The sequence below is a fragment of the Natrix helvetica genome (assembly GCF_964273705.1).
Source record: "Natrix helvetica genome assembly, chromosome: 6".
Lineage (NCBI taxonomy): Eukaryota > Metazoa > Chordata > Lepidosauria > Squamata > Natricidae > Natrix > Natrix helvetica.
Genome location: NC_138553.1, coordinates 10,827,118 through 10,839,533, shown reverse-complemented (window position 1 = coordinate 10,839,533; position 12,416 = coordinate 10,827,118). Strand labels below are relative to the sequence as shown.

At 41.5% G+C, this 12,416-nt stretch overlaps 2 protein-coding genes across 2 annotated transcripts in view; one reads left to right on the top strand and one right to left on the bottom strand.

Moving 5' to 3' along the window:
* Positions 1-450: 450 nt before the first annotated feature.
* Positions 451-4,178, top strand: CAPZA3 (capping actin protein of muscle Z-line subunit alpha 3; the record flags this gene model as incomplete). Its single annotated transcript, XM_081958697.1, has 2 exons — positions 451-544; positions 3,325-4,178. 2 exons carry the CDS (start codon positions 451-453, stop codon positions 4,176-4,178), a joined length of 948 nt encoding a protein of 315 aa, XP_081814823.1.
* A 7,458-nt stretch (positions 4,179-11,636) lies between these two features.
* PLCZ1 (phospholipase C zeta 1) overlaps positions 11,637-12,416 on the bottom strand; it is a gene marked incomplete at both ends in the record, with an annotated part of 72,653 nt that continues 71,873 nt past the window's right edge. Inside the window, one exon of the mRNA XM_081958696.1 lies at positions 11,637-11,734. Within this exon, the coding sequence (XP_081814822.1) occupies positions 11,637-11,734 (98 nt within the window). The remainder of the gene's footprint in view (positions 11,735-12,416) is intronic.

Here is a 12,416-nt window from a genome sequence, read left to right as displayed (position 1 = left end):
CTATATCTATATCTATATCTATATCTATATCTATATCTATATCTATATCTATATCTATCTATCTATCTATCTATCTATCTATCTATCTATCTCTCTCTATCTCTATCTATCTATCTCTCTATATCTATCTATCTATCTATCATCTATCTATCTATCTATCTATCTATCTATCTATCTATCTATCTATCTATCTATCTATCTATCTATCATCTATCTATCTATCTATCTATCTATCTATCATCTATATAATAAAGCCCCCTCCATTCCTCCTGCAGCAGCCCCTTCAAAGACTGAGCCAGCAGCTACACCTACAACAACGCAAGGACCTGGTAAGTCACCCCTTGTTACTATAAATTTAATCCAATTATCTCTCTATATAAATATCTATCGAAAAAGGAGACCCCACCTCTTGTGGCGGCCCCATTAACAACTCAGCCAACACCAAAATCAATGGAACCACAACCTTCAGCGACTACACCAAGACCACCAGCAAAGCAAACAGCAGATGCCCAAGCTGCAAAGGACAAGAAACTGGAAGCACCTGGTAAAACCAAGATAAGACTCAAGTTGCTCTTCAGGGTCACAATTGTGACTATGCTTTAATATGCACTGACTCTTCTCCTTTTACTTAGACCTTGGTTGACATTCTAGCTTATAGATTGGGGAACATCTCAAGATATTGTTTGGATCTCATCTTTCTGCCCGTGGTTAAAAACTTTTAGCAGGTGTGCAGGACATGAATTCTATCTGCAGGGGACTTAAGCAGTGACTCCTAGCATCTCAGGGAAATGGGTCAAATGAGAAATTAGTTAAAAATCAGAAATTAGTTCTGACAGGATGGGGAAGGTTGGAAGGCTCATATTTCTTTGCAGTCATCTGGTCGTTAGCACTCTCCCTGAGAGCGTTTGAGGCCACTTGTAGGGTTTATCTGGGCCCCCAGGGTCCAACCCCTTCCCATCCTGTCAGAACTAATCCTTCCATCTCTCCCGTCATCCTGCCATAACTGATGAAGCTTTTTGGATGAGAAATGAAACATCTTCTCCTTCTTCCACAAGGGAAAAAAAAACAGTCCAGTTGCCTTTTGAAAAAACATCTTTGAGACTTGTGTGGGCTGTTTGAGCCCAACAACAGGTTAGCAGAAATGTCCAAGCCCCGGTAAGACAACCTCAACACCCCTCGGGGTGTGTGTTCTGTTAAGATACAGCCTGTTGTGCCTTAAAATGGCTTCTACTGTACTGCCGTAAAATGGATTCTCCTATACAGCGCAGTGGAGTTGCCATGGTAACAGCTTCAACAGTACTTCACAAGGGGGGCTCCCTCTGGTAAGTGGGAAAATCCAACATTAGAAATTATGTTTGGTCCGGACATCCCCTTCCCCCCTATAAATAAATTCCTGGGCAACGGCAGGTTACCAGCTAGTAGAAACAATAAAGTATGCTTGGATTCTGACACCGTATATTTACACACCATTCAAAAGAGGCAGTAAACAAGCAGTAAGGAAACAAAAAGAACAGGAAAACATCCTCTCTGGAAGCTAGCACTCTAATAAGCAAGGATTAAGAGCAGAAAACAATACCCTAATCAAGGAGAAAGCCATTCCTTCCTCTTGTATCCCACCACCACCTGCATTTACACATCAAAATTGGCATGGCAAACCACTGCATAAAAGCACGAGGCATTCCTCAGAGGTTGTTACCTAGTTGGGTAATGAAATGTCTGCAAGCAAACCACCAGGTTCAGAGAGCACCAAGGAGTCTACATCTTGTAAACTGGTTATTTGAATCCCCACTTGCTATTGGTACATCCGCAATGCTGCAGCAAGGGTGATGGGTAGTTAGTGTGTGCCCTGAGAATTGGAGGCTATCTCTAGTCACCAAGGTAAGATCGTTGGCCTGTCTAGGAACAGAGTAGGAGACTTGCAACAGTGGTGTTATCCCTTCAAAGTAGACCTAACAAATTCACATCTTGTAACTCAGGATTTCTTTCATTGTAGCCACTTGCAAGTCCAAATGTTCTTCCTCCCTCCCTTGCTTTATCTCTAGGTGAACTAGCGATGGTCCAAATCATTCAAACCAGTTGCTTCAAATGAGGTCATGTCCCACTTATCTGATTGTTGCCTTGCTAGAGACTCTATTTCCTGTCTTCTTAAGGTCATTCTCTGTGCCCTCTACATCTATAAAGCCCTCCGTTAAGGCCTGCCTGCCGGAGACACTCTTTGCTTCCTCCAGGGTCTGCCCATTATATTCAAACAGAGCCGGTATGCTTTGTGTCCCATCAATTAATACAGTGTCATTCTCTGTTGTGGCATTTATCCTCTGGAACTGCATCTGTCCAGAGAGTGACATTGCCCCAATCATAGCCTTGTTGAAATGGGCTCTTAAATTATGCCATTTCCCCCAGGCCTTGTAGCAGATTGAGTAGTAGTCCCTTCGAGGGAATGCAATATGACTGAGAAGATGTTAGTTATTTTCTCTGGAAATCTATTGTATGTTTTATCTATTGCTAATTTATTTTTAACATGTGCACCATGTAGAGCTGCTATGGAGTCAGGCAGCCTCACAAATGTGATAAATAAATAATATTTCAGTTGATGTAACATAAATTGCATTTCATTCTTCGAGTTGGAGGAGGGGTGTTTTCAGTCACATCACAGCTGACTCAAATTTAGTTTGCAATGAACTACTATTTTAAGATCTTACACAGGGGTGGGCTTCAAAAAATTTAGCAAGAGGTTCTCGGCCCGGTTGCTTGGTGGGTGGGGCAATGGTGGGCATGGCCTAGTCACCCTCCTGCACCACAGCAAGGGGGTGTTTTTGCCCTCCCCGTGCTCTGGAGGCTTTCCTCGAGCCTCCGGGAAAGCAAAAATGACCTCCCCAGGCTCTGGAGGCCCCCTGGAACTTCTGGTGGGTCTGTTTTTTGTCCTCTTCAAGTCTCTATGTGCGCCCTGCACTTACCTGCATCCAAAACAGGTTGCGTGGGGACTCCTGGGAGGGGTGAGGTGGGTGGGCCCAGCCAGGAGTGGGATTTGGGGGTTCTCTGAACTGCACAGAATCCTAGCTAGAGGTTCTCTCGAACACCTGCGAACCCTCTGCAGCCCACCCCTGATCTTACAGCTTCCACTAAAACCCGATAAGCTCACATTCCATTCTAGATCTAGCTTAATCTTAGAAAGTTCTAGACTAATTTCTGGAAGTGACAATTGAGAAAGATTCAAAATGAAAAACCACTTTGTTCCATTTTTTGGAAGAAATGTCAGTCAAGTGTCGAGTTTAATCCATAAACATTTGAGAGAGCTCTTGTTTTATTTTGTTATCTCATTGCCAGATTTAGAAGAACCACCCTCCGAGGAAACTGAGCTAGCCAAAGAAGAAGAAGCTAATGCCCTGAAAATAAAACTCATATGCAATTTGTTAAAACAATGCCCTCCAGGTGAATTCAAGAATGTTTTTGAAGACCTTCGCTTTCTGCTTTGTGATGATAAACTTATAAAGGAAGAGGTTGCTCTGGTGTGTGCTAATCATTCCAAGAAACATTTCACCACTGCAAACATCAAAGGGGACAATGTTCTGGTGACTCGCCATAATGACATGGGAGGTGATCGCTTCTTTGACCCACAGATCAAGCTTTCCTTCACATTCGATTCCCTGAATAGAAGAGCTGACAAGTTTCTGCTTTATTGTAATATTAGGAAAGATAGGGCAGAATTATGGAGAGAAACCCTTAATGTGACCTTGGAAGCATACATGAAGAGGCATTTCATTTCAGGAGTTTGTCGGGTCTACAAAAAAACAATTAGAAACAAACCATTTCTTGTGGTCTGCATGGAAAGCCACCAGAATAAGAAATCCTGGAACTTTCTCTGGAAATCAGAATGGATAATTGCAATAACTCCACCTGTTTCAGAAGTCAAGGGGGACTTAAAAGTACAGCTGCATTATTTCAGAAAAGCTAATCTTCACTGGACAGCAAGTAGTACTGCTGAAGGTTCCATATATTTAATTCATCGGGACCAATTTGCCTTGGATTTTGAGAAATTTATTGAATCTGAAGATAACAAATTTCAGATGGATCTGGTGAAAGGCCTCTACGATTTGTCAAATGAAACATGGAGGGAGTTTCGAAGGCGGCTCCCAGTTACTCGCACTTCAATCTCTTGGGATATACTGATGATGGCTTAGAGAGAAGAGGTGAAGGCCCCTGAAAATGATGGATCATTATAGTTGCTGCAATGCCTGTGTGAATGAAATAATGACCAAATAAAACAACAGTTGTGTAGTACATTTCAAGTGATCTCTTTGATTTATTGCCTGATAGTTCATGAAAACATGCAGTCCTTCACAATAAACAGTAGCCAGGTCAGTGGTGTCTCGGATAGTGTTTCTACTTCGTTTCTTTCTTTGAACATAAAGCAAAATATCAAGATTGTTTACAGAAGACAGGAGCTTCTTTGACCTGGTGTTATAGATAAAGGTGAGCCTTTATTTACATCATAATAAAATAGAGAAAATTATCAATATTAACATCATTCATTTCTTAAGAAAAACAAATATTGGACAGGAGTAAAAAAAAAAATTAAAAATCCCTATATTGATAATAACTTTATTAAACACACTTGAGGTGTCAGCTTTGAATTGACCTAATAATGTTACTGTTCTGAATGGATTTTGAAAATAGAGAATGCCAATCAGTAAAATGTGATAAAAAAACAGCTAATTCAAATAGGCAGCAAAATTAAAACAATTCCAAATTAAAATATTAATAAGAAATTCCCATGGGGGAAAAAATCATATCACATCTTCACTTATCAACTGTTCTAGCATTTCAAACTGAATACCTACAGTAGGGGTGTCAAACTCAATTTCATTGAGGATCGCATCAGGGTTGTGTTTGACCTGAGAGGCGGGGGGGGGGGCATGGCCAGCTGGATCTCACTCATTGAGGCTTCCTTTTCGGCTGCGAGGGCCTCCTGCAACCCTCTGCCAGTGAAAATGGAGCTTAGGGAGGCTGCAAGTGGCCTGCCCAGGCTCCATTTTTGCTGGCAGAGGCACCACAGGCCGGTCCTTCGCTGATTCCTGGGAGGGCCACAGGCCAAATCTAAGCACCCCACATACCAAATCCAGCCCACAGGTGTTGAGTTTGACATCCCTGGCCTAGAGCCTCAAATTACAATTTCCTTCTGACTCAGGAATCATTAAAAATACATTGTTAGGGAATATTTGATGTGTATGTTTTTTATTAAGGTGTAGCATGCTTTGGAGTACTTTGGAATTGTGTACCAAAGTTCATCAGGGAGGTTGTCTTCTGATATCTCCTTGCTGACCAGCAAAAACATCTTTATTTTACCTGATTTTTGACTGAATTTAAGGCATGCTAGATGTTTCGGTTATTTTTATATAATGCTGAAAATTATATGAGGATTGTTTTTAGCTGCAAATTAATTACTTTCATTTTTTTTTTTGTCTGCCAAATTCAGTGCTGGCTATTGGCAGAAAGCTCAGTAACAAATTGCATAAGTAAATACAATTCATGGACATTTAGGATGGGGCATAAATTTTAGAATTTAAGTCCTAAGGTTTCAAAATCAAACCTTTGAAATTGGCTTCTTTGCCATAACTTCTTGTTTAACTAAAACAGAAGATGCCCAATGATTACCATATTGATTAATGAATGATATAGACCTGATGCTTAGGGCCCTACCAGATAAATAAGTAGCATCTAGCTTGCCAGTTGTCCAAGACAAACATACAAAGGAGGACAAGGGATATGTTTATAAGATCGAAGTAGCAATGTACGATAAGTAGGAACTGTTTTTGCTGTTGTTAAAATATGTATGGAAATGACAAAGCCAGGAAGGTCACTGGGGCCAATGTTTTAATATTTATTTAATAAAAATTTAATTAAAAAAGAATAGATTTTTATGCATTAAATAATATTTTTTGTATATAGGAGCACTTGAACATCATCTTATTTTTTCAGTAAGAATTGGGTCATTGTAACACATATTAAAAATATTTCATGATTTATCATAGAAAGTAGTGGAACATTTGAAAGACTTATTAATATAGTTGGATGAACAATATTATATTTGCTAATTGTTTGCCTTGGAGAATAGGGATGTGAGGAACACCACTGAGTGCAGAGATATTGTAACGAGTTTTTCATGGCCCATTGTCATTTAGTTATCTTCATGGAATTACTACTCTTCTATTTGCAAATGGTTCTCATTAGCTTCAACATTAAAAAGCCATCTGTATGTATTTTGCAGCATGAAATTTCAAAGGTAGCAAGGTTTCTCGAGAGGACTATTTCTGAATAGATGGAGTTAGGCCAAACTCAGTTCATCTCTAGCCAGCCCATCAGGGCAAGGAAAACGTTCAGTAGTATGGAACAACAACACTTCTGAAAAGTGAATAATTTTGTTTGATCAAAACCAATGTTCTTTTACTCCTCAGTAAATAATATAGATTTGCTATACCTGAAAACTATTTCTATTATAGCTTAGCCCTCGATTTACGAAGGCAGTTGGGGCTGGAGTTTCTGTTGCTAAGCAATGAGAATGTAAACCGTGACATCGCTTAGCAATGGCAATCTCTGCAGACCTGATTGCTGTTTTTAACCCAAGTAGTATGGTCATTAAGTGAGGAAACTTCCTGCCAGCTCTCCACAACCAAAATCAGTAGGGAAGCTGCCAGGAAATTTTAAGCCACCGGCTGGCAAACTACCATGTGCATAAGAGTTACATCAGGTCTAATGTGTGCTCTTGTTTCGGCTCCAGGCCTGTGATCATTTGAGACAAGGTCACTGAAGTCATCAAGTGCAAAACTGCCTCCAAACCCACTCTTATAAAAGAAAGATGAAACTTACATTGAGCACCAACCTCAGGTTAGCATCAAGCAGCTTGAAAAGGGATGCATTTGTGCTGGAAGGGCAATGCAACAGCTTTAGATAGCCCCAATTACCATCGTTAATTGAGGACTACCTGTGTTGGTTTTTGTTCCTACCACTGTAATTTGATAGATTCTTATATTACAAGCCGTAGCTGTTGAGAAACATAATTTCTTATCACCTAAAACACTTTTTGTGCATCTTTGGATTGTAGCCATAGTGCAGTATTATAACTATGATGTTGCTCTGTAAATGGCATTTTCTTCAAAAGATGCAAAACACCGAGTATGTCTGGGATTCACTGCAGAAAATGGCTTTTTCCCCCCCGGGAAAACACAGTAGTTTCAAGGCAAACAAATCTGACTTAAATAGCTCACAACTTAAAAGGCTATTGGAGCTGAAGGGTAATTGTAATGAAGAGAAAAATAAAGATAAAAAAAGAATATTTTTGTCATGCGAGAACTGAAGAGACGTTGCTGTCACGCCAGTTCACTCTTGAAATTAATTAAAGTCTTCCCGAGAAAAGCTAGTTGAGCATTAATAAGCCTCAAGAGAGCTAATGAAGTCATGAACTATTTACGGTACTATAGGGAAAAAAACACATTTGCTGTGAGCAAATATCACAGAGACCAACGTTTTGATAGTAAACTGCTTAGAATGAAGCTTTCTAAGCAAGTACTTGCTAGTAGTCATCATTCTCATTCATTTTGAGCCTCTGAATTATTCGCTTTTTCTATATTCTTTCATCTTGTTTCCCACCCATCTAACAGAATATTTTCCCCCTGAATCTCATGAAGGACGTTTCTCAATTTCCCCCAAATCTCACATCCAATTCTTCTGTTATCACTATTAACAGGAATATAGCAATAGCAACAGCACTTAGACTTATATACCACTTTACAGTGCTTTACAGCCCTCTCTAAGCGGTTTAGAGTCACCATATTGCCCCCAAGAATTTGGGTTCTCATTTTACCCACCTCTGAAGGAGGGAAGGCTGAGTCAACCTTGAACCTGGTGAGATTTGAACTGCCAAATTGCAGGCAGCCAGCAGAAGTAGCCTGCAGTACTGCACTCTAATCACTGCGCTATCAAGGCTCATATATAACATGCAACTATCACTAACCAAAGGATTCCTATTTTCATACAATCCCACAACTATATGTATTTGAGCCCTTTCATTTATAATTCAACTTACATCTTCATTTTCCAACAGGTATTCATAAATTTGACATTTATTTACATCTTTAACCTTTCTCAAAATTTGAGATACTTGTCATATCAAATTTTTTAATTACTTTGATTCATGGTGCTTATCATTTACTCCACTTTCATTCAAATTCCCAATCTTTCAGATATCTATGATTGTCATTAGATGACAGCCATGTCACCGAGGAACTAAGGGTGATGAAATGCCGCAAGAGACGTCTAGAGAGTCATTGGAGATCCTCTCGCTCCGAATTTGATCGAACACAGGCACGAGCCCATTTAAGGACGTACCTTGTGGCATCGAGAGTGGCCAAACGCCAATATTGTGCCACTCTCATTGCATCCGCGGAGAACCGCCCTGCCACCCTGTTTCGGGTGTCCCGCTCCCTCTTGTTTCAGAGGCCGCGGGAGGCCCCTCTACAGGGCAGGGCAGAGGAATTTGGTAAATATCTGCAGGATAAAATCGCTCAAATCCGGAGGGATTGGGTCCCTGTCAGTGGTCCAATGGAGACGTCCGTGGCGAGTCTTGAGGAATCGATCTGGGAGGAGTTTGACTTGGTTGCCATCGAGGATTTGGACAGAATGCGTGGACGACTGCGACCCACCACATGTTTATTGGACCCGTGCCCCTCCTGGCTTGTACTGGCATCCTGGGAGGTTACACGAGACTGGCTCCTGGGCCTAGTGAATGCTTCGTTGAGCGAGGGGTCTCTCCCGGCCGCCTTGAAAGAGGCGGTGGTGAGACCCTTGCTCAAGAAGCCTTCCCTGGACCCTTTGGAGCTGGCTAATTATCGTCCTGTCTCCAACCTTCCCTTTTTGGCGAAGGTTGTAGAGAGTGTGGTGGCCTACCAGTTTCCACGTCATCTGGAGGAAAATGATTATCTAGACCCGCGCCAGTCCGGCTTCCGCCCCGGTCACAGCACGGAGACGGCCTTGGTCGCGTTGGTGGATGATCTCTGGAGGGCCAGAGATAGAGGTTGTTCCTCTATCCTGGTCCTATTAGACCTCTCGGCGGCTTTTGATACCATCGACCATGGTATCCTGCTGCGCCGGCTGGAGGGGTTGGGGGTCCGGGGCACCGTTTTGCGGTGGTTCGGCTCCTACCTTTCTGGCCGGACGCAGCGTGTGTTGGCAGGAGAAGAGAGGTCGACCCTACGCCCCCTTACTTGTGGGGTGCCACAGGGGTCGGTCCTCTCGCCACTCCTGTTCAACACATATATGAAGCCGCTGGGTGAGATAATCCGTGGTTTCGGGGTGGGATACCACCTGTACGCTGATGATACTCAGCTGTACTTTTCCACCCCGAACCACCCCAACGAGGCCATCGAAGTGATGTCCCGGTGTGTGGAAGCCGTACGGATCTGGATGGATGACAACCGACTCAAGCTCAACCCCTCCAAGACGGAGTGGCTGTGGGTACCAGCTCCCCGGTTCAGCCAATTAACTCCATCATTGGCCATTGGGGGCATTCAACTTGCCCCCGTGGAGCGGGCGCGCAATTTGGGCGTCCTCCTGGATGCCCGGCTGTCCATGGATGACCATGTGACAGCCGTGGCAAGGGGGGCGTTCCACCAGGTTCGCCTGGTGCGCCAATTGCACCCCCTACTGGACCGGGACGCCTTACGCACAGTCACTCATGCGCTGGTGACGTCTCGCTTGGACTACTGTAACGCTCTCTACATGGGGCTTCCCTTGAAATGCACCCGGAGGCTACAGTTGGTCCAGAACGCAGCCGCGCGGGTAATTATGGGGAGTACTAGGTACTCCCATGTGACACCGTTCCTGCGCGAGCTGCACTGGCTTCCTGTGGTCTATCGGGTGCGTTTCAAGGTTTTGATAACAATCTTTAAAGCGCTCCATGGCTCAGGACCTAGTTACTTGCGGGATCGTATTCTGCCCCATACATCCCTGCGACCAATCCGCTCGCACAGAGAGGGCCTCCTCCAGGTGCCGTCCACTAGACAGTGTCGGGGGGCGGCGCCTAGGAGGAGAGCCTTCTCTGTGGCGGGCCCAGCCCTGTGGAATGACCTCCCTCCGGATATTAGGAATACCTCTGACCTCCGCTCCTTTCGTATTAAGCTTAAGACCCACCTATTCCAAGTAGCTGGCCTGGCTCAACTTTGATCTAACCATATCGCTCCTGACGGGTTTTTAATTGGGTATTTTAATTATATTTAATTATTTAGGGGTTTTTTAATCACTGTATTCTAATTGTTTTTTATTCATCAGCCGACCTCCTCCTTGTGTATGTCTCGGTATATGTCTCTGTTATATGTTTGTTTTGTCCACATATTTATTTCATATGTTTCATTGTACGCCGCCCCGAGTCCTTCGGGAGAGGGTGCGGCTAAGAAATAAATATTTATTTATTATTTATTTATTATGTTAGCAATAAATTAGAGAAAATGAAAAAAAAGTAGAGAGTAACGTCAACACACAAATGCTGCTATTTTGGATTTGTGTACCAGCACCATAGCATTTGACAGTGTAGTAGAGTTGGAAGTAACCACAAAAATTACCTAACCCAAACTCCTGTTGAGTACAGATCTATAGTACTAGAACATCTCCAATAGAAGACCATCCAGCCTCAAGGTGGAAACTTCTAGCAGAGGGTAATTAACTATGTCATATTGTAGCCTCTTCCATCAGTTGACAGCTGGAAGCTCATAATGATAGGGAGTTCCTCCTATTGTCTAACCTGAACCTCCTTCCTTATATCTTAATCTATGACTGTAGTTCTGTATTGAAGTTTGCCACCTCCCCCATTCTGTTGCAGAATCTCATGCCATATGGACCTACATTTATCTCTGTTGCTTATCATGGCTTTGGCTTTGGTTAATCAAGGTTGTCATGTAACACTTTGGAGTCAGACAGAGAAAGTGCAGATTGCAAACTGTAGTTGTAGCTGTACCATATGCAGCTTTTCCTGTTCAATTTTGGTACATTTTGGACAATAAAAACAGCCAAAGCCTAGTTATATATCAAGCCTGTTCATGATATTTTATCAAAATTAGGATCTGTAATCTAGGGACCAGTTTACAAGCCAAAATATTATCACTTGTATTCTATCATCTATGAGGTATATACATTGTTCTGTTACACATTCAAGATATACCTGGGGATAGATACTGTATGTAGAAAATAAACTTTATTAAGTGACTGAATTTAAAACATAAGATATACAATTTGATCATTGCTTTTGATTTAATGCAAACAATTTATAGAGACTAAATTTTAGCAGCAATTAGTCATGATAACCAAATAAGGCTGAATGCATTCATGAATTATATTTATGGAACTTCAGGAATTAATTGAATGCTAAATTGCAAGGGCAAATATCAAGGAAACCTTTCTTCTTTTTAGTACATCTGAAAAATATCCATCTATTAGAAATACAACAGAGGGATTTTATTCTTACTCAGCAAGGTATATTTTATGTGAGTTTAATACATACAGAGTAAAATTAATTCAGGAAGAAACATTGTAACACCGAATGCTTAATATAATTAAACCACTGAATATTTATTGTGGAATAGGGATAAATCCTAACATACATTATTTCCTGAGTACCAAGCATGTACAAAGAGTGAAGCAGGACGCAAGTTGACACCAAGTTTGGAAAAAAGTGGAATGTGACGATAACCTGCAATATGACACCAACCAATTAATGTATTGTATACAGTGAGAACTACACAATAATACATATATAATGGTTGCATCTTGTAAAGTATTAGTTTGGAATTCATTCCTCAAAGAATCGGAAACATCAAAATCAATACAAAAACTTGGTTCTATCAAAGTTGTATTTTAGTACAACTCCTTATTTGCTCCAGTGTAAGAGAATGACTCTCATTCATTTAATAGGAAAAACAAAACAGTGCAATTTCAGCTACATTAATATAGAAATTTGCACAATTATTTCTGTTGACTGAATTTGTTCATTTGGCAAAGAATGTTTCATACAGTCCTGCTCAGAGGTCATGTCACCCATAAATAGCAACTGTGAAAATCTACTCTTTATTAATGATAGAAATACTTCAAATACAAGTATAAAGACTGGAATTTTCTTCTTACTTCTAAAGGTCTTGTAATGGATTTTGCAATGCAATATAGTTAAATACAGTACATGTAGAAGTTTAACATGTGCAGTAGCTATTACAAAAATGCAGCAATTATAGAAAACCTTTGGAAGGAGATTTGATGGTTTCAATGCGTTCTACACAGTGGTGGGATTCAATTTTTTTTACTAATGGTTCTGTGGGCGTGGCTTTATGGGTGTGGCATGGCTTGATGGGCATTGCTTGATGGGCATGGCAGGGGAAGGA